General features: G+C 48.1%; 1 protein-coding gene across 4 annotated transcripts in view; it reads left to right on the forward strand.

Annotated features, from left to right (window-relative positions):
* LOC134910126 (protein Mis18-alpha-like) overlaps positions 1-22,965 on the forward strand; it is a 175,702-nt gene that overhangs the window by 32,177 nt on the left and 120,560 nt on the right. For all 4 annotated transcript variants that reach the window (XM_063917801.1, XM_063917802.1, XM_063917800.1 and 1 more), the window contains exons 2-3: positions 3,635-3,701; positions 18,737-18,859. In XM_063917801.1, the coding sequence (XP_063773871.1) occupies positions 3,635-3,701; positions 18,737-18,859 (190 nt within the window). The remainder of the gene's footprint in view (positions 1-3,634; positions 3,702-18,736; positions 18,860-22,965) is intronic.

The following is a 22,965-nucleotide window of genomic DNA, read 5'->3' on the forward strand; positions in this document are numbered from 1 at the left end:
GTACAGTCCTTTCGGACTCAGAAAAACAGGCGTGGAAAAGGCGGGTCCTTTCTGTCCAGAGGCAGAGGTAGGGGAAAAAGGCTGCAACAAACAGCAGGTTCCCAGGAGCAAAAGTCCTCCCCCGCTTCTTCCAAGTCCGCCGCATGACGGTGGGGCTCCACAGGCGGAGCCAGGTACGGTGGGGGGGCCGCCTCAAAAATTGCAGCGATCAGTGGGCTCGCTCACAGGTGGATCCCTGGATCCTGCAAATAGTATCTCAAGGGTACAAACTGGAATTCGAGGCGTCTCCACCCCACCGGTTCCTAAAATCTGCCTTGCCGACAACTCCCTCAGGCAGGGAGGCTGTGCTAGAGGCAATTCACAAGCTGTATTCCCAGCAGGTGATAGTCAAGGTGCCCCTACTTCAACAAGGACGGGGTTACTATTCCACACTGTTTGTGGTACCGAAACCGGACGGTTCGGTGAGACCCATTTTAAATTTGAAATCCTTGAACACATACATAAAAAAATTCAAGTTCAAGATGCAATTGCTCAGGGCGGTTATTGCAAGCCTGGATGAGGGGGATTACATGGTATCCCTGGACATCAAGGATGCTTACCTGCATGTCCCCATTTACTATCCTCACCAGGAGTACCTCAGATTTGTGGTACAGGATTGCCATTACCAATTCCAGACGCTGCCGTTTGGACTCTCCACGGCACCGAGGGTATTTACCAAAGTAATGGCGGAAATGATGATACTCCTTCGAAGAAAGGGAGTTTTAATTATCCCGTACTTGGACGATCTCCTAATAAAGGCGAGGTCCAAGGAGCAGTTGTTGGTGGGAGTAGCACTATCTCAGGAGGTGCTACACCAGCACGGTTGGATTCTGAATATTCCAAAATCACAGCTGATTCCGACGACACGTCTACTGTTCCTGGGTATGATTCTGGATACAGTCCAGAAAAAAGTGTTTCTCCCGGAAGAGAAAGCCAAGGAGCTGTCATCTCTAGTCAGAGACCTCCTGAAACCGAAACAGGTGTCGGTGCATCACTGCACGCGGGTCCTGGGAAAGATGGTGGCTTCTTACGAAGCAATTCCTTTCGGCAGGTTCCATGCCAGAATCTTTCAGTGGGACCTGTTGGACCAATGGTCCGGATCGCATCTTCAGATGCATCGCCTAATAACCCTGTCTCCAAGAACCAGGGTGTCTCTGCTGTGGTGGCTGCAGAGTGCTCATCTTCTAGAGGGCCGCAGATTCGGCATACAGGACTGGGTCCTGGTGACCACGGATGCCAGCCTTCGAGGCTGGGGGGCAGTCATACAGGGAAGAAACTTCCAAGGACTATGGTCGAGTCAGGAGACTTCCCTACACATAAATATTCTGGAACTAAGGGCCATTTACAGTGCCCTAAGTCAGGCAAAATCCCTGCTTCTACACCAGCCGGTACTGATCCAGTCAGACAACATCACGGCAGTCGCCCATGTAAATCGACAGGGCGGCACAAGAAGCAGGATGGCAATGGCAGAAGCCACAAGGATTCTCCGATGGGCGGAAAATCACGTTCTAGCACTGTCAGCAGTGTTCATTTCGGGAGTGGACAACTGGGAAGCAGACTTTCTCAGCAGGCACGACCTCCACCCGGGAGAGTGGGGACTTCATCCAGAAGTCTTCACGCTGATTGTACATTGATGGGAACGGCCACAGGTAGACATGATGGCGTCCCGCCTAAACAAAAAATTAGAGAGATATTGCGCCAGGTCAAGGGACCCTCAGGCGATAGCTGTGGACGCCCTAGTGACACCGTGGGTGTACCAGTCAATTTATGTGTTCCCTCCTCTGCCTCTCATACCAAAGGTACTGAGAATAATAAGAAAACGAGGAGTAGGAACAATACTCGTGGTTCCGGATTGGCCAAGACGAGCGTGGTACCCGGAACTTCTAGAGATGATCTCAGAGGACCCATGGCCTCTGCCGCTCAGACAGGACCTGCTGCAGCAGGGGCCCTGTCTGTTCCAAGACTTACCGCGGCTGTGTTTGACGGCGTGGCGGTTGAACGCCGGATCATGAAGGAAAAGGGCATTCCGGAGGAAGTCATTCCTACGCTGATTAAAGCCAGGAAAGATGTAACTGCAAAGCATTGGTGATATGGCGGAAATATGTTGCTTGGTGTGAGGCCAAAAAGGCCCCAACAGAGGAATTTCAACTAGGTCGATTTCTGCATTTCCTACAAGCAGGAGTGACTATGGGCCTGAAATTAGGCTCCATTAAGGTACAGATCTCGGCTCTGTCGATTTTCTTCCAGAAAGAACTAGCTTCACTACCTGAAGTTCAGACGTTTGTGAAAGGAGTGCTGCATATTCAGCCCCTGTTTGTGCCTCCAGTGGCACCTTGGGATCTCAACGTGGTGTTGAGTTTCTTAAAATCACATTGGTTTGAGCCACTTAAAACCGTGGATCTAAAATATCTCACGTGGAAAGTGGTCATGTTATTGGCCTTGGCTTCAGCCAGGCGTGTGTCAGAATTGGCAGCTTTGTCATATAAAAGCCCTTATCTGATTTTCCATATGGATAGGGCAGAATTGAGGACTCGTCCCCAGTTTCTCCCTAAGGTGGTATCAGCTTTTCACTTGAACCAACCTATTGTGGTGCCTGCGGCTACTAGCGACTTGGAGGATTCCAAGTTACTGGACGTAGTCAGGGCCTTGAAAATTTATGTTTCCAGGACGGCTGGAGTCAGGAAAACTGACTCGCTATTTATCCTGTATGCACCCAACAAGCTGGGTGCTCCTGCTTCTAAGCAGACTATTGCTCGCTGGATTTGTAGCACAATTCAGCTGGCACATTCTGCGGCTGGACTGCCGCATCCTAAATCAGTAAAAGCCCATTCCACAAGGAAGGTGGGCTCATCTTGGGCGGCTGCCCGAGGGGTCTCGGCTTTACAACTTTGCCGAGCTGCTACTTGGTCAGGGGCAAACACGTTTGCAAAATTCTACAAATTTGATACCCTGGCTGAGGAGGACCTTGAGTTCTCTCATTCGGTGCTGCAGAGTCATCCGCACTCTCCCGCCCGTTTGGGAGCTTTGGTATAATCCCCATGGTCCTTTCGGAGTTCCCAGCATCCACTAGGACGTCAGAGAAAATAAGATTTTACTCACCGGTAAATCTATTTCTCGTAGTCCGTAGTGGATGCTGGGCGCCTGTCCCAAGTGCGGATTGTCTGCAATACTTGTACATAGTTATTGTTCACTAAAGGGTTATTGTTGAGCCATCTGTTGAGAGGCTCAGTTGTTTTCATATTGTTAAACTGGGTATAGTATCACGAGTTATACGGTGTGATTGGTGTGGCTGGTAAGAGTCTTACCCGGGATTCAAAATCCTTCCTTATTATGTCAGCTCGTCCGGGCACAGTGTCCTAACTGAGGCTTGGAGGAGGGTCATAGTGGGAGAAGCCAGTGCACACCAGGTGACCTAAAAGCTTTCTTTAGTTGTGCCCAGTCTCCTGCGGAGCCGCTATTCCCCATGGTCCTTTCGGAGTTCCCAGCATCCACTACGGACTACGAGAAATAGATTTACCGGTGAGTAAAATCTTATTTTAACACGTCCTCTATACTTTATATTTATGATTAAAAATACTGTTTCATTTTGTTGCAGCTGTTACAATGCATGTTAATATTGATATGGACAAGCAATTATCCAGCTTTCCCAATGAAGTTGGCAGGTATGTATGTCAGATCATGCAAAATATTGTGTATAAGGATTTCTTTGACAATGCTGCCGATTAATGACTTACAATAGTTTAAGGCTGGGGCCACACATAGCGACCAAGCAGGTCTCGCTGAACGGCGCCCGCTTGGCCGGGAGGGGGGTTCCGTGTGCACACGGATCCTGTTCTGCGGGATGAAATGTATGTGTTCATACTGAAATCCCATCTTCTTGCCGTCCGGCCCAACCGCAGAATGCTGTGGTTGGATCCGGCGGCGGCGGGACTGCCGCACATGTACCCATGTGCAGTCTTGCAAGCATGCGGGTCCCGCGGAACGGGAACCGCTTGGCCACTATGTGTGGCCCCAGCCTTAAATGGGCAATAGATGTAAATGCTTAAAGCCACAGTGTTACGTGGACTACAGTGTGCTATAGGCTATCCAATGGTTCTGGGTGACGCTCACACAATTACCTTTGCCCAGTGGTCTTTTAGCCTCCTGCACCCAAAGACTTTGCCAATAGCAGCCGCCTTTCCAGGGCAGATTAGGTCCGCCCCGTTCTCAGATGCCCCCAGGTTTTATGTATTGACAAGGCAGCTATTGGAGGCTGGGCAAGAGTAGGTTGCAGAACGGTGAGACGTTCACTGAACCCTATCTAGATGCCGCTGCACTTGTTTGCGGACAGAGAGAGATAGCCTAATGCACAGGTTGGAATATGATATAAACACAATGACATGCAATAATGCACAGGGTGTAATGAACAACAAGACTGTAAAATAAATGATTTGGAAATGCAACAATGCACAAGAGATTACAATAAAGAAATGTTGGGAAGACAGTGCCTGTGTGAAAACTCCACACCAAAACCTGAGTACATGGCAAGCTGGATCAGATCAGGCAAGGTCTCAGAATCAAGGGTTTACACAGGCTGACAGGTTCTCACACGATCTGCCAGGTTCTCATAAAAGCAGGAACTATCACCAGCGTTTTGGGAGTGTACTGGGGAAGAATATAAATGGTGCTGCACCAATCACTGCTAGAACCTCTAATTAACAATGCTGTGCAGCTGCCCTGCTGCACGTACCTTATAGACAACGGAGTACATTAATTACCCAGCAACTGGGAACGCGGTCTGCCCATGGCGTCCCTGTGGCTAGGAGACCAGCGGCTCCCAGCACCCGGCGTCAGCCTGTTACTAGGTGCCGGGCGGGGACCGGAAGGCTTTGCACCTGGCGTCCACGTGGTGTTAGGCGCCGGGCAGGGGTCAGTGGGAGGCGCAGCTTCCCGGCTCCTAAGCAGTGACCGTGACGCGCGCCTCCCGGCGCTAACACACAGATCCTTAGTAAATCTACCCCTTGTAGGGGAAAGGTGGTGTCACATGACAGCTTTAAATGATAGTGGTTTTTCCAGATCCCATAATGAGTTACAGAAGAACATTATTTTCTTAACTGAGGACTAATAAAGCTGAGAAAATATTGCATGTATTGTTTTTAGACCTTAATTTCTTCTGTTTGAAGTTGCACATCTTAAAAGAAGAAAATTAGAAGTCTCCTCTGGTGTATTGCTTTAGAAGGATAAATTCTTTCCACTGTGCTCTACGGTAAAGGTGGTTTATTATAGTGGTTCTCGGGATATTATCTCATCAGATAATGTTCTAACACCTAGATGATTAACAATGAGCCAATTTACTTGTGCTTTTCGGTCATAGTTTATGGGTTTGACTTTTTGTTTTCTGTTTAGTTTAAGACCTATTTGTATTTTCTCTGACGTCCTAGTGGATGCTGGGAACTCCGTAAGGACCATGGGGAATAGCGGCTCCGCAGGAGACTGGGCACATCTAAAGAAAGCTTTAGGATCACCTGGTGTGCACTGGCTCCTCCCCCTATGACCCTCCTCCAAGCCCCAGTTAGATTTCTGTGCCCGACGAGAAGGGTGCACACTAGGGGCTCTCCTGAGCTCTTTGTGAAAGTTTTAGTTTAGGTTTATTATTTTCAGTGAGACCTGCTGGCAACAGGCTCACTGCATCGAGGGACTAAGGGGAGAAGAAGCGAACTCACCTGCGTGCAGAGTGGATTGGGCTTCTTAGGCTACTGGACATTAGCTCCAGAGGGACGATCACAGGTTCAGCCTGGATGGGTCACCGGAGCCGCGCCGCCGTCCCCCTTACAGAGCCAGAAGAGCGAAGAGGTCCGGAAAAATCGGCGGCAGAAGACGATCCTGTCTTCAGATAAGGTAGCGCACAGCACCGCAGCTGTGCGCCATTGCTCTCAGCACACTTCACACTCCGGTCACTGAGGGTGCAGGGCGCTGGGGGGGGCAGCGCCCTGAGACGCAATAAATCGATAAAAAAACCTTTTATGGCTAAAATAAATGCATCACATATAACTCCTGGGCTATATGGATGCATTTAACCCCTGCCAAAACATACAGAAAAAGGATAAGGACGCAGAGAAAGGGGCGGAGCCTATCTCCTCAGCACACTGGCGCCATTTTCCCTCACAGCTCAGTTGGAGGGAAGCTCCCTGGCTCTCCCCTGCAGTCACTACACTACAGAAAGGGGTTAAAAAAGAGAGGGGGGCACAAATTAGGCGCAGTATATAACAATACAGCAGCTATAAAGGGAAAAACACTTATATAAGGTTATCCCTGTATATATATAGCGCTCTGGTGTGTGCTGGCAAACTCTCCCTCTGTCTCCCCAAAGGGCTAGTGGGGTCCTGTCCTCTATCAGAGCATTCCCTGTGTGTGTGCTGTGTGTCGGTACGTTGGTGTCGACATGTATGAGGAGAAAAATGATGAGGAGACGGAGTAGAGTGTCTGAAATTGTGTTGTCACCCCCTAGGGGGTCGACACCTGAGTGGATGTACTGTTGAAATTGCGTGACAGTGTCAGCTTTGTATAAAAGACAGTGGTTGACATGAGACAGCCGGCTACTCAGCTTGTGCATGTCCAAACGTCTCATACAGGGGCCCTAAAGCGCCCGTTACCTCAGATACAGACGCCGACAGGGGTACTGACTCCTGTGTCGATGGTGAAGAGACAACCGTGATTTCCAATAGGGCCACACATTGCATGATTGAGGCAATGGAAAAAGTTTACACTTTTCTGATAATATGAATACCACCAAAAAAAGGGGTATTATGTTTGGTGAGGAAAAACTTCCTGTAGTTTTCCTGAATCTGAGAAATAAAATGAGGTGTGTGATGATGCGTGGGTTTCCCCCCGATAACAATTGATATTTTCTAAAAAGTTATTGGCAGTATACCTTTTCCCGCCAGAGGTTAGGGTGCGTTGGGAAACACCCCCTAGGGTGGATAAAGCGCTCACACGCTTGTAAAAACAAGGGCTCTACCCTCTCCTGAGATGGCCGCCCTTAAGGATCCTGCTGATAGAAAGCAAAAGCGTATCCTAAAATGTATTTACACACATACTGGTGTTATACTGCGACCAGCAATCGCCTCAGCCTGGATGTGCAGTGCTGGGTTGGCGTGGTCGGATTCCCTGACTGGAAATATGATATCCTAGATAAGGACAGTATATTATTGCCTATAGAGCAATTAAAAGATGCATTTCTATATATGCAGGATGCACAGCGGAATATTTGCCGACTGGCATCAAGTATAAGTGCGTTGTCCAATTATTCCAGTAAAGTGGTCAGGTCATGCGGATTCCAAACGGCATTTGGAAGTATTGCCTTAAAAGAGGGGATGTACCCCAGGTCGCCTCTCAAAATAAGACGCCGTATTATCAGGCGCAGTCCTGGTTGGCAAGCGGACAAAAGGGTTCCTCTTTTCTGCTCGTGACAGAGGGAGAGGAAAATGGCTGCAGAGATCAGCCAGTTCCAAGGAACAGAAACCCTTTTCTCTATCGTCCTAAGTGGATGCTGGGGTTCCTGAAAGGACCATGGGGAATAGCGGCTCCGCAGGAGACAGGGCACAAAAAAGTAAAGCTTTTACCAGATCAGGTGGTGTGCACTGGCTCCTCCCCCTATGACCCTCCTCCAGACTCCAGTTAGATTTTGTGCCCGAACGAGAAGGGTGCAATCTAGGTGGCTCTCCTAAAGAGCTGCTTAGAGAAAGTTTAGCTTAGGTTTTTTACTTTACAGTGAGTCCTGCTGGCAACAGGATCACTGCAACGAGGGACTTAGGGGAGAAGTAGTGAACTCACCTGCGTGCAGAGTGGATTTGCTGCTTGGCTACTGGACACTAGCTCCAGAGGGACGATCACAGGTACAGCCTGGATGGTCACCGGAGCCGCGCCGCCGGCCCCCTTGCAGACGCTGAAGAGAGAAGAGGTCCAAAATCGGCGGCTGAAGACTCCTGAGTCTTCATAAAGGTAGCGCACAGCACTGCAGCTGTGCGCCATTTTCCTCTCAGCACACTTCACACAACAGTCACTGAGGGTGCAGAGCGCTGGGGGGGGCGCTCTGAGAGGCAAATAAAAACCTTATTAGAGGCAAAAAATACCTCACATATAGCCCACAGAGGCTATATGGAGATATTTAACCCCTGCCTAACTTCAAAAATAGCGGGAGACGAGCCCGCCGTAAAAGGGGCGGGGCCTATCTCCTCAGCACACAGCGCCATTTTCTCTCACAGAAAAGCTGGAGAGAAGGCTCCCAGGCTCTCCCCTGCACTGCACTACAGAAACAGGGTTAAAACAGAGAGGGGGGGCACTGATTTTGGCGATATTGTATATATATAAAAGATGCTATAAGGGAGAAACACTTATATAAGGTTGTCCCTATATAATTATAGCGTTTTTGGTGTGTGCTGGCAGACTCTCCCTCTGTCTCCCCAAAGGGCTAGTGGGTCCTGTCCTCTGTCAGAGCATTCCCGGTGTGTGTGCTGTGTGTCGGTACGTGTGTGTCGACATGTATGAGGACGATGTTGGTGAGGAGGCGGAGAAATTGCCTGTAATGGTGATGTCACTCTCTAGGGAGTCGACACCGGAATGGATGGCTTATTTAGAGAATTACGTGAGAATGTCAACACGCTGCAAGGTCGGTTGACGACATGAGACGGCCGACAATCTATTAGGACCGGTCCAGGCGTCTCAGAAACACCGTCAGGGGTTTTAAAAACGCCCATTTACCTCAGTCGGTCGACACAGACACAGACACGGACACTGAATACAGTGTCGACGGTGAATAAACAAACGTATTTCTCATTAGGGCCACACGTTAAGGGCAATGAAGGAGGTGTTACGTGTTTCTGATACTACAAGTACCACAAGAAAGGGTATTATGTGGGAGTGAAAAAACTACCTGTAGTTTTTCCTGAATCAGATAAAATAAAATGAAGTGTGTGATGATGCGTAGGGTTACCCCGATAGCAAATATTGGCGTTATACCCTTTCCCGCCAGAAATTAGGGTACGTTGGGAAACACCCCTTAGGGTGATAAGGCGCTCACACGCTTATCAAGTGGCGTTACCGTCTCCAGATACGGCCGCCCTCAAGGAGCCAGCTGATAGGAAGCTGGAAAAATATCCTAAAAAGTATATACACACATACGGTGGTTATACTGCGACCAGCGATCGCCATCAGCCTGGAGATGCAGTGCTGGGTTGGCTTGGTCGGATTCCCTGACTGAAAATATTTTATTCATGTAGAGCATTTAATAGGATGCATTCTATATATATGTATGTGAGATGCACAGAGGGATATTTGCTCTCTGGCATCAAGATAAGTGCGTTGTCCATATCTCCCAGAAGATGTCAGGGACACGACAGTGGTCAGGTGATACAGATCCCATACGGCAGATGGAAGTATTGCTGTATAAAGGGAAGGAGTTATTTGGGGGTCGGTCCATCGGACCTGGGGACCACAGCAACAGCTGGGAAATCCAACCTTTTTTACCCCAAGTTACATCTCAGCTAAAAAAGACACCGTCTTTTCAGCCTCAATCTTTCCTTTCCCATGAGGGCATGCAGGCAAAAGGCCAGTCATATCTGCCCAGACATAGAGGTAAGGGAAGTAGACTGCAGCAGGCAGCCCTTTCCCAGGAAAAGAAGCCCTCCACCGCGTCTGCCAAGTCCTCAGCATGACGCTGGGGCCGTGCAAGCGGACTCAAGGTGGGGGGGTAGTCTCAAGAGTCTCAGGGCGCAGTGGGATCACTCGCAAGTTGACCCCTAGATCGTACGAGTATTATCCCAGGGGTAAAGATTGGAGAGTCGAGACATCTTCTCCTCGCAGGTTCCTGAAGTCTGCTTTACCAACGGCTCCCTCCGACAGGGAGGCAGCATTGGAAACAATTCACAAGCTGTATATCCAGCAGGTGATAATCAAAGTACCCCTCCTACGACAAGGAAAAGGGTATTATTTTTCCACACTATATTGTGGTACTGAAGCCAGACGGCTTGGTGACACATAGTCTAAATCTAAAATGTTTTGAACACTTACATAAAAGGTTCAAATCGAGATAAAGTCACTCAGAGCAGTGATAGCGAACCGGAAAAAAGGGGACTATATGGTGTCCCTGGACATCAAGGATTACCTCCATGTCCAAATTTTGTCCTTCTCATCAAGGGTACCTCTGGTTCGTGGTACAGAACTGTCAATATCAGTTTCAGACGATGCCGTTTGAATTATCCACGGCACCCCGGGCCTTTTTACCAAGGTAATGGCCGAAAAGATGTTTCTTCAAAGAAAAAAGGCATCTAAATTATCCCTTACTTGCACGACCTAAAAAGGGCAAGTTCCAGAGAACAGTTGGAGGTCGGAAGAGCACTATCTAAAGTAGTTCTTCGACGGCACGACTGGATTCTAAATATTCCAAGAATCGCAGCTGTTTTCTGACGATACGTCTGCTGTTCCTAGGGATGATTCTGGACACGGTTCAGAAAAAGGTTTTTCTTCCCGAGGAAAAAGCCAAGGAGTTATCCGACCTGTCAGGAACCTCCTAAAACCAGGAAAGGTGTCTGTACACAAGAGTCCTGGGAAAAATGGTGGCTTTTTACGAAGCAATTCCATTCGGCAGATTCCATGCAAGAATTTTCCAAAGGGATCTGTTGGACAAATGGTCAGGGTCGCATCCTCAGATGCACCTGCGAATAACCCTGTCGCCAAGGACAAGGGTATATCTTCTGTGGTGGTTGCAAAAGGCTCATCTATTGGAGGGCCGCAGATTCGGCATACAGGATTTGATCCTGGTGACCACGGACGCCAGCCTGAGAGGTTGGGGAGCAGTCACACAAGGAAGAAACTTCCAGGGGGTATGGACGAACCTGGAAAAGTCTCTTCACATAAACATTCTGGTACTAAGAGCAATCTAAAATGCTCTAAGCCAGGCGGAACCACTCCTGCAAGGAAAACCGGTGTTGATTCAGTCGGACAACATCACGGCGGTCGCCCATGTAAACAGACAGGGCGGCACAAGAAGCAGGAGTGCAATGGCAGAAGCTGCCAACATTCTTCGCTGGGCGGAGAATCACGTAATAGCACTGTCAGCAGTGTTCTTCCCGGGCGTGGACAACTGGGAAGCAGACTTCCTCAGCAGACACGATATTCACCCGGGAGAGGGGGGTCTTCATCCAGAAGTCTTCCACATGCTAATAAACTGTTGGGAAAGACCAATGGTAGACATGATGGCGTCTCGCCTCAAGGACAAGTATTGCGCCAGGTCAAGAGATCCACAGGCAATAGCTGTGGACGCACTGGTAACACCTTGGGTGTACAAATCGGTATATGTGTTTCCTCCTCTGCCTCTCATACCAAAGGTATTGAAGATTATACGGTGAGGAGGAGTAAGAACAATACTAGTGGCTCCGGATTAGCCAAGAAGGACTTGGTACCCGGAACTTCAAGAGTTGGTCACGGACGACCCGTGCCCTCTACTTCTGAGAAGGGACCTGCTACAACAGGGTCCCTGTCTCTTTCAAGACTTACCGCGGCTGCGTTTGACGGCATGGCGGTTGAACGCCAGATCCTAAAAGGGAAAGGCATTCCAGAAGAAGTCATTCCTACCTTGATTAAGGCAAGGAAGGAAGTCACCGCGAAACATTATCACCGCATTTGGCGAAAATATGTCGCGTGGTGCGAGGATCGGAGTGTTCCGACGGAGGAATTTCAACTGGGTCGTTTCCTACATTTCCTACAATCAGGATTGTCTATGGGTCTCAAATTGAGATCTATTAAGGTTCAAATTTCGGCCCTGTCAATATTCTTCCAAAAAGAATTGGCCTCAGTTCCTGAGGTACAGACTTTTGTTAAAGGAGTACTGCATATACAGCCTCCTGTGGTGCCTCCGGTGGCACCGTGGGATCTAAATGTCGTTTTAGATTTCCTCAAATCCCATTGGTTTGAACCATTGAAAAAGGTGGATTTTAAATATCTCACATGGAAAGTGACTATGTTACTGGCCCTGGCTTCCGCCAGGAGAGTATCTGAATTGGCGGCTTTATCTTATAAAAGCCCTTATCTAATCTTCCATTCGGATAGGGCAGAACTGAGGACTCGTCCGCATTTTCTCCCTAAGGTGGTATCAGCGTTTCACCTGAACCAACCTATTGTGGTGCCTGCGGCCACTGGCGACTTGGAGGACTCCAAGTTGTTGGACGTTGTCAGAGCCTTAAAAATATACATTTCAAGCACGGCTGAAGTCAGAAAATCTGACTCGCTGTTGATACTATATGCACCCAACAAGTTGGGTGCCCCTGCTTCTAAGCAGACGATTGCTCGTTGGATTTGTAACACAATTCAACTTGCTCATTCTGTGGCAGGCCTGCCACAGCCTAAATCTGTTAAGGCCCATTCCACAAGGAAGGTGGGCTCATCTTGGGCGGCTGCCCGAGGGGTCTCGGCATTACAATTCTGCCGAGCAGCTACGTGGTCGGGGGAAAACACGTTTGTAAAATTCTACAAATTTGATACCCTGGCAAAAGAGGACTTGGAATTCTCTCATTCGGTGCTGCAGAGTCATCCGCACTCTCCCGCCCGTTTGGGAGCTTTGGTATAATCCCCATGGTCCTTTCAGGAACCCCAGCATCCACTTAGGACGATAGAGAAAATAAGAATTTACTTACCGATAATTCTATTTCTCGGAGTCCGTAGTGGATGCTGGGCGCCCATCCCAAGTGCGGATTATCTGCAATACTGTACATAGTTATTGTTAACAAATTCGGGTTATATTGTTAAGGAGCCATCTTTAAGAGGCTCTTTCTGTTATCATACTGTTAACTGGGTTTAGATCACAAGTTGTACGGTGTGATTGGTGTGGCTGGTATGAGTCTTACCCGGGATTCAAATTGCCTCCCTTATTGTGTACGCTCGTCCGGGCACAGTACCTAACTGGAGTCTGGAGGAGGGTCATAGGGGGAGGAGCCAGTGCACACCACCTGATCTGGTAAAAGCTTTACTTTTTTGTGCCCTGTCTCCTGCGGAGCCGCTATTCCCCATGGTCCTTTCAGGAACCCCAGCATCCACTACGGACTCCGAGAAATAGAATTATCGGTAAGTAAATTCTTATTTTCCGCCGCTGCCAAGCCCTCAGTATGACGCTAGGGCTTTACAAATTCAGGCACGGTGGGGTCCCGTTCTCAATGAATTTCAGTGCGCAGTGGGCTCACTCGCAAGTAGACCCCTGGATCCTTCAGATAATATTTCAGGGGTACAAATTGGAATTCGAGACGTATTCCCCTCGCCGTTTCCAAAAGTCTGTTTTACCGACGTCTCCCGCTGACTGGGAGGCAGTTTTGGAAGCCATTCACAAGCTGTATTCCCAGCAGGTGATAATCAAGGTACCCCTCCTGCAACAGGGAACGGGGTATTATTCCACACTATTGTGGTACCGAAGCCAGACGGCTCGGTGAGACCGATTTTAAAATCTAAAATCTAAAATCTTTGAACACTTGCATACAGATGTTCAAATTCAAAATTGAGTCACTCAGAGCAGTGATTGCAAACCTGGAAGACTACATGATGTCTCGGGACATCAAGGAGGCTTACCTTCATGTCAAAATTTACCCTTCTCACCAAGGGTATTTCAGGTTATGGTACAGAACTGTATCAGTTCGGACGCTGCCGTAGGGATGGTCCACGGCACCCCGGGTCTTTACTGAAGTAATGACCGAAATGATGATATTCCTTCGAAGGAAGGGAATTTTAGTTATCCTTTACTTGGACGATTCCCTGATAAGGGTAAGATCCAGGGAACAGTTGGAGATCGGTGTAGCACTATATCAGGTAGTGTTGCGGCAGCACGATTGGATTTTCAATATTCCAAAATCGCAGCTGGTTCCGACGACTTGTCTTCTGTTCCTAGGGATGATTCTGGACATAGTCCAGAAAGAAGGTGCTTCTCCCGGAGGAGAAAGCCAGGGAGTTATCCGAGCTAGTCAGGAACCTCCTAAAACCGAACCAAGTCTCAGTGCATCAATGCACAAGGGTTCTGGGTAAAAATGGTGGCTTCCTACGAAGCAATCCCATTCGGCAGATTCCACGCACAGTGGAACCTTCTGGACAAATGGTCCGGGTCGCATCTTCAGATGCTTCAGCGGATAACCCTGTCACCAGGGACAAGGGTATCCCTCCTGTGGTGGTTGCAGAGTGCTCATCTTCTAGAGGGCCGCAGATTCGGCATTCGGGACTGGGTCCTGGTGGCCACGGATGCCAGCCTGCGAGGCTGGGGAGCAGTCACACAGGGAAGGAATTTCCAGGGCTTATGGTCAAGCCTGGAGACATCTCTTCATATAAACATTCTGGAACTAAGGGCCATTTACAATGCCCTAAGTCAAGCGAAACCCCTGCTTCAGGGTCAGGCGGTATTGATCCAATCGGACAACATCACGTCAGTCGCCCACGTAAACAGACAGGGCGGCACGAGAAGCAGGAGGGCAATGGCAGAAGCTGCAAGGATTTTCGCTGGGCGGAAAATCATGTGATAGCACTGTCAGCAGTGTTCATTCCGGGAGTGGACAACTGGGAAGCAGACTTCCTCAGCAGACACGACCTTCACCCGGGAGAGTGGGGACTTCACCCAGAAGTCTTCCACCTGATTGTAAACCGTTGGGAAAAACAAAAGGTGGACATAATGGCGTCCCGTCTAAACAAAAAACTAGACAGATATTGCGCCAGGTCAAGGGACCCTCAGGCAATAGCGGTGGACGCTCTGGTAACACCGTGGGTGTACCAGTCAGTGTATGTGTTCCCTCCTCTGCCCCTCATACCAAAAGTACTGAGAATCATAAGAAGGAGAGGAGTAAGAACTATACTCGTGGTTCCGGATTGGCCAAGAAGGACTTGGTATCCGGAACTTCAAGAGATGCTCACGGACGAACCGTGGCCTCTACCTCTAAGAAAGGACCTGCTCCAGCAAGGGCCTTGTCTGTTCCAAGACTTACCGCGGCTGCGTTTGACGGCATGGCGGTTGAACGCCGGATCCTGAAGATCCCTACCCTGGTCAAGGCCAGGAAAGACGTAACCGCAAAAACATTATCACCGCATTTGGCGAAAATATGTTGCGTGGGGTGAGGCCAAGAAGGCCCCTACAGAGGAATTTCAACTGGGTCGTTTCCTCCATTTCCTGCAAACAGGACTGTCTATGGGCCTAAAATTAGGGTCCATTAAGGTTCAAATTTCGGCCCTGTCGATTTTCTTCCAAAAAGAACTGGCTTCAGTGCCTGAAGTTCAGACATTTGTAAAAGGGGTACTGCATATACAGTCTCCTTTTGTGCCTCCAGTGGCACCTTGGGGATCTCAATGTTGTGTTGAGTTTCCTAAAGTCACATTGGTTTGAACCACTCACCACTGTGGACTTAAAATATCTCACATGGAAGTGACGAGTTAGCCCTGGTTTCAGCCAGGCGGGTGTCAGAATTGGCGGCTTTATCATATAAAAGCCCTTACTTAATATTTCATTCTGAAAGGGCAGAATTGAGGACTCGTCCTCAAATTTTCTACCTAAGGTGGTTTCTGCATTTCACATGATCCAACCTATTGTGGTACCTGCGGCTACTAAGGACTTGGAGGATTCCAAGTTGCTTGACGTGGTCAGGACCCTGAAAATACATGTTTCCAGGACGGCTGGAGTCAGAAAATCTGACTCGCTGTTTATCCTGTATGCACCCAACAAACTGGGTGCTCCTGCTTCTAAGCAGACGATTGCTCGTTGGATTTGTAGTACAATTCAGCTTGCACATTCTGTGGCAGGCCTGCCACAGCCAAAAATCTTAAAATGCCCACTCCACAAGGAAGGTGGGCTCATCTTGGGCAGCTGCCCGAGGGGTCTCGGCTTTACAACTTTGCCGAGCAGTTACTTGGTCAGGAGCAAATACGTTTGTAAAATTCTACAAATTTGATATCTTGGCTGAGGAGGACCTGGAGTTCTCTCATTCGGTGCTGCAGAGTCATCCGCACTCTCCCGCCCGTTTGGGAGCTTTGGTATAATCCCCATGGTCCTTACGGAGTTCCCAGCATCCACTAGGACGTCAGAGAAAATAAGAATTTACTTACCGATAATTCTATTTCTCGTAGTCCGTAGTGGATGCTGGGCGCCCATCCCAAGTGCGGATTGTCTGCAATACTGGTACATAATTATTGTTACCAAAAAATTCGGGTTATTGTTGTAGTGAGCCATCTTTTCTAGAGGCTCCTCTATTATCATGCTGTTAACTGGGTTCAGATCACAAGTTGTACAGTGTGATTGGTGTGGCTGGTATGAGTCTTACCCGGGATTCAAAATCCTTCCTTATTGTGTACGCTCGTCCGGGCACAGTATCCTAACTGAGGCTTGGAGGAGGGTCATAGGGGGAGGAGCCAGTGCACACCAGGTGATCCTAAAGCTTTCTTTAGATGTGCCCAGTCTCCTGCGGAGCCGCTATTCCCCATGGTCCTTACGGAGTTCCCAGCATCCACTACGGACTACGAGAAATAGAATTATCGGTAAGTAAATTCTTATTATTAACCAGCTTCCCTTCTTTTTCCAAATATTTGTGTACAGGATATCCATGTTAATAAATATACAGTACTGTGCAAAAGTTTTAGGCAGGTGTGGAAAATATGCTGCAAAGTAAGAATGCTTTAAAAAAAAAAATAGAAGTGTTTAATAGTTTATTTTTATCAATTAACAAAATGAAAAGTTAATGAACAGAAGAGAAATAGAAATCAAATCAATATTTGGTGTGACCACCCTTTGCCTTCAAAACAGCATCAATTCTAGGTACACTTGCACATAGTTTTTCAAGAAACTCTGCAGCGAAGTTATTCCAAACATCTTGGAGAATTAACTACAGATCTGTGGATGTACTGTAGGCTTGCTCAAATCCTTCTGTCTCTTCATGTAATCCCAGACAGACTCGATGTTTAGATCAGGGCTCTGAGGGGGCCATATCATCACTTCCAGGACTCCTTGTTTTTCTTTACGCTGAAGATGGTTGTAAGTTGGGGGATGGCAGTAAGTTTGGGGATGTTGTACTGCTGCAGAATACATTTGGAGCCAATCAGATGCCTCCCTGATGGTATTGAATGATGGATAAGTACCTGCCTGTATTTCTCAGCACTGAGGACACCATTAATCCTGATCAAATCCCCAACTCCATTTGCTGAAATGCATCCCCAAACTTGCAAGGAACTTCCACCATACTTCACTGTTGGGATGCAGTCAATTTACCTCCAATCAAAATCTCGACGGTCGAAATCCCGACAGCAATTGATGACTGTCAAAATCCCGACATGGACAAAATGCCGACATTTAAAATACAGTCAGGGTCAAAATGCCGACATGAGTTTTTTCATGTTTTTTTTTTTTTTTTTTTTTTTTTTTTGTTCATACTTTTACCATCCCAGTGGACCTGGAGGGGGAATATAATAGTGTGCCGAGCGCAGCGAGGCACCGTGCCCGAAGCATGGCGAGCCTACGCGGTACACTAATATGGTGTCCATGTAGACATACACAAAAAAGATGATAAACGTATGTCGGTATTTTGACCTGCCGGCATTTTGCATGTCGGTATTTTGTCCATGTCGGTATTTTGACCTTGTCGGGATTTTGACCGCCGGTTAGTTGCTGTCGAGATTTAGGCCGTCGGGATTTTGATTGGAAGTATTTCATACCGATCCCTTCACTGTTGCCTGCAGACACTCATTATTGTACCGCTCTCCAGCCCATCAGCAAACAAACTGCCTTCTGTTACAGCCAAATATTTTACATTTTGACTTATCAGTCCAGAGCACCTCCTGCCATTTATCTGCAGCTCCTCCAGTTCCTAAACGACATCTATTCACGCAGCAAGTCGGACAGTCTGCAGCTCCCTGCTAAAACAGTCTAGCGTGAACAAATATATAATGGGTTTGGTAGGGAATGCCGGCGGTCAGAATACCAACCACGGCATCCTGGCGATCATAATCCCAACAGTGGAAGGTAAATATACTTAACTTACCCACATGGCCCCCTAACACTCCCTCCCCGCAGCCTAGACCTAACATTCCCTTCCCCTTGCAACCTAACCTTCCATGCTGGTGTTTAATTCTAACACCCCCTCTCCGCAGCCTAAGCTTTCTGAATGAGATTACTGGAAAATGTAGTTCATCGTATCTGTTCTCATACACTGTATATGGGATATTCAGTTACCCCGACTTGCTTGCTGCCGGGTGTAATGTATCGCTGGTGGGGGAGGGGGCTTTCTATTTAGCCCCGATAAGCCGGCGCGTACCGCGGCATATCAGGGATTTTGTTTCACCTGCCTCCGAGGCAAAGCAAAATACCTGTTAACAGCCCCGGTGTCATGCGAAAAAGGGGCTATTTTACCCGAAAACACACAGGTTTCACTGAACCTGTGTGTTTACGGGTGTAAATGCACTTTTTACCGGCTGAGTTAATCGAATAGCCCAACCGCAACTCCTGAAGAAATATCTGAGTTTTTACTCGCGATGTCTCTTCGGGGCAAATTGAATATCCTAAGTGTGCAGGATTAGCCTTTTAAATTTGATGCAACTGTCTGTTACGTGTCTCGCATAAGTTTGTGTATGTGTAGTTTAAGCTTTATGTAGGTGTTTGCTGTTTCCAACCTGATACTTTAAGATTTTAATTGTTTCATATATATCTTTCTAACATGAGCGTTCTATGTAAGCTGCATTGCGAGGGATGCAACTCAGTTGTTGGAAGGTTTTACACTGCCACACCACGACACCTGGATTACAAGCGTGATTTGTTCAGTTTGGCTGTGAGTGCGACTAAAAGGTAAGAGAAATTAAAATGTGTACTGCGTCTGCAATTAATGTTAAGTCATCTGTATCATTTTTGAAAGCCACATTTATCTGCCAGTGAAACACTGTATTTATAAGTTTGTTACCATTTAAAAAAACGGTTGTCAGTGGCAACCAAGTGAGAACTTGTTGTATTGGAGTACCAGTGCTGGAGAAATGAACCTCGCACCCAAAGCCCAGGGTTTGTGATTTCATGTGATACAATTTAATTTTTGAATATATTCATCTAAATGGCTTGTACATGTGCGCTTAAAAAAAAAAAAAAATGCTAGCTAAAGTACAGATAAAACCTGACACTTTCTTGAAGTGTGTGTGAGGTGTGTTTTTGAACTGTACAGTATACCCTTAATGTTCCTTAAATGAGTAATCCCACTGAAGTTCGTAGAATTTTTACAAACGTAATATTTTTGTACTCTGTAGGCAGTGTGGAAGATGTTGTAAAGCAAACGCTTGTCAGAAAGTATGTCCATTTAGCTTACATTATTTGAATTATCAGTGTCAAAGTACATTTAATAGAGAATGTTTATCAGATAGTTCAAAATAAATCACTTGTATAGAAGACCTAAAGCTGGGTACAAACGATATTTAGGATGTTGACACGTTTTTGAGCCAATCCAGAATGACAAATTGTCTAATGTGTACGCACTACCTGACATATATACATATACTGTATATCGTTAACGACCTAATGATGGACAATATAATAAGAATTTACTCACCGGTAATTCTATTTCTCGTAGTCCGTAGTGGATGCTGGGGACTCCGTAAGGACCATGGGGAATAGACTGCTCCGCAGGAGAGTGGGCACATCTAAAGAAAGATTTAGGACTATCTGGTGTGCACTGGCTCCTCCCCCTATGACCCTCCTCCAAGCCTCAGTTAGGAACTGTGCCCGGAAGAGCTGACACAATAAGGAAGGATTTTTGAATCCCGGGTAACACTCATGCCAGCCACACCAATCACACCATATAACACGTGATAGGAACCCCGGTTAACAGTATGATAACAAATGGAGCCTCTGAAGAGATGGCTCACAACAAAACCCGATTTTTGTAACAATAACTATGTACAGGGTATTGCAGACAATCCGCACTTGGGATGGGCGCCCAGCATCCACTACGGACTACGAGAAATAGAATTACCGGTGAGTTAATTCTTATATTCTCTGACGTCCTAGTGGATGCTGGGGACTCCGTAAGGACCATGGGGATTATACCAAAGCTCCCAAACGGGCGGGAGAGTGCGGATGACTCTGCAGCACCGAATGAGAGAATTCCAGGTCCTCCTCAGCCAGGGTATCAAATTTGTAGAATTTTGCAAACGTGTTTGCCCCCGACCAAGTAGCTGCTCGGCAAAGTTGTAAAGCCGAGACCCCTCGGGCAGCCGCCCAAGATGAGCCCACCTTCCGTGTGGAATGGGCTTTTACAGATTTAGGCTGCGGTAAGCCTACCGCAGAATGCGCCAGCTGAATAGTGCTACAAATCCAGCGCGCAATAGACTGCTTAGAAGCAGGAGCACCCAGCTTGGTGGGTGCATACAGGATAAACAGCGAGTCAGTCTTTCTGACTCCAGCCGTCCTGGAAATATAAATTTTTAGGGCCCTGACTACGTCCAGCAACTTGGAATCCTCCAAGTCCCTAGTAGCCGCAGGCACCACAATAGGTTGGTTCAAGTGAAAAGCTGAGACCACCTTTGGGAGAAACTGAGGACGAGTCCTCAATTCTGCCCTATCCATATGGAAAATCAGATAAGGGCTTTTACAAGACAAAGCCGCCAATTCTGAAACCCGCCTGGCCGACGCCAGGGCCAACAGCATGACCACTTTCCACGTGAGATATTTTAAATCCACAGTCTTAAGTGGTTCGAACCAATGTGATTTCAGAAATGCCAAAACCACATTGAGATCCCAAGGTGCCTCTGGGGGCACAAAAGGAGGCTGAATATGCAGTACTCCTTTGACAAAAGTCTGAACTTCAGGCAGTGAAGCCAGTTCTTTTTGGAAGAAAATCGACAGAGCCGAAATCTGGACCTTTATGGACCCCAATTTGAGGCCCAACGTCACCCCTGCTTGCAGGAAGTGCAGGAATCGACCCAGTTGAAATTCCTCCGTCGGGGCCTTCATGGTCTCTCACCAAGCAACATATTTTTGCCAAATGCGGTGATAATGTCTTGCGGTGACATCCTTCCTGGCTTTGATCAGGGTAGGGATGACTTCCTCCGGAATACCCTTTTCCTTCAGGATCCGGTGTTCAACCGCCATGCCGTCAAACGCAGCCGCGGTAAGTCTTGGAACAGACAGGGTCCCTGCTGCAGCAGGTCTTGTCTGAGCGGCAGAGGCCAAGGGTCCTCTGTAAGCATCTCTTGAAGTTCCGGGTACCAAGCTCTTCTTGGCCAATCCGGAACCACGAGTATGGTTTTCACTCCTCGCCGCCTTATTATTCTCAGTACCTTGGGTATGAGAGGTAGAGGAGGAAACACATAAACCGACTGGTACACCCATGGTGTCACTAGAGCGTCCACCGCTATCGCCTGAGGGTCTCTTGACCGGGCGCAATATCTTTTCAACTTCTTGTTGAGGCGGGACGCCATCATGTCTACCTGTGGTTTTTCCCACCGGTTGACCAGCATTTGGAAGACTTCTGGATGAAGTCCCCATTCTCCCGGGTGGAGGTCGTGCCTGCTGAGGAAGTCTGCTTCCCAGTTGTCCACTCCCGGAATGAACACTGCCGTCAGTGCTAACACATGATTCTCTGCCCATCTGAGAATCCTTGTGGCTTCTGCCATCGCCATCCTGCTTCTCGTGCCGCCCTGTCTGTTTATATGGGCGACCGCCGTGATGTTGTCTGACTGGATCAGTACCGGCTGGTTTTGAAGCAGGGGTCTTGCCTGGCTTAGGGCATTGTAAATGGCCCTTAGCTCCAGGATATTTATGTGAAGAGAAGTCTCCTGATTTGACCACAGTCCTTGGAAATTTCTTCCCTTTGTGACTGCCCCCCAGCCCCGAAGGCTGGCATCCGTGGTCACCAGGACCCAGTCCTGTATTCCGAATCTGCGGCCCTCTAGTAGATGAGCCCTCTGCAGCCACCACAGCAGCGACACCCTGGTTCTGGCCGATAGGGTTATCCGCTGTTGCATCTGGAGATGGGACCCGGACTATTTGTCCAACAGGTCCCACTGGAACGTCCTTGCGTGGAACCTTCCGAATGGAATTGCTTCGTACGAAGCTACCATTTTTCCCAGGACTCGTGTGCATTGATGTACCGACACTTTTCCTGGTTTTAGGATGTCTCTGACCAGAGATGACAATTCCTCGGCTTTTTCCAGTGGAAGAAACACTCTTTTCTGGTCTGTGTCCAGAATCATTCCCAGGAACAGAAGACGTGTCGTCTGGACCAGCTGTGACTTTGGAATGTTTAGAATCCAGCCGTGCTGTTGTAGCACTTCCTGAGAAAGTGCCACCCCCACTATCAACTGTTCTTTGGACCTCGCCTTTATCAGGAGATCGTCCAAGTACGGGATAATTAAAACTCCCTTCTTGCGAAGGAGTATCATCATTTCGGCCATTACCTTGGTAAAGACCCTCGGTGCCGTGGATAACCCAAACGGCAGCGTCTGGAACTGATAGTGACAGTCCTGTACCACAAATCTGAGGTACTCCTGGTGCGGAGGGTAAATGGGGACATGCAGGTACGCATCCTTGATGTCCAGAGATACCATGTAATCCCCCTCCTCCAGGCTCGCAATAACCGCCCTGAGCGATTCCATCTTGAACTTGAACCTTTTGATATAAGTGTTCAAGGCTTTTAAATTTAAGATGGGTCTCACCGAACCGTCCGGTTTCGGTACCACAAACATTGTGGAGTAGTAACCCTTTCCTTGCTGAAGGAGGGGTACCTTGACAATCACTTTTTGTGAATACAGTTTTTGAATAGCCACCAACACTGCCTCCCTGGCAGAGGGAGTTGCCGGCAAGGCAGATTTTAGGAAACGGCGGGGGGGAGACGTCTCGAATTCCAGCCTGTACCCCTGAGATACTACTTGAAGGACCCAGGGATCCACTTGTGAGAGAGCCCACTGTGT

This window comes from Pseudophryne corroboree, chromosome 4 (assembly GCF_028390025.1).
Source record: "Pseudophryne corroboree isolate aPseCor3 chromosome 4, aPseCor3.hap2, whole genome shotgun sequence".
Classification (NCBI taxonomy): domain Eukaryota; kingdom Metazoa; phylum Chordata; class Amphibia; order Anura; family Myobatrachidae; genus Pseudophryne; species Pseudophryne corroboree.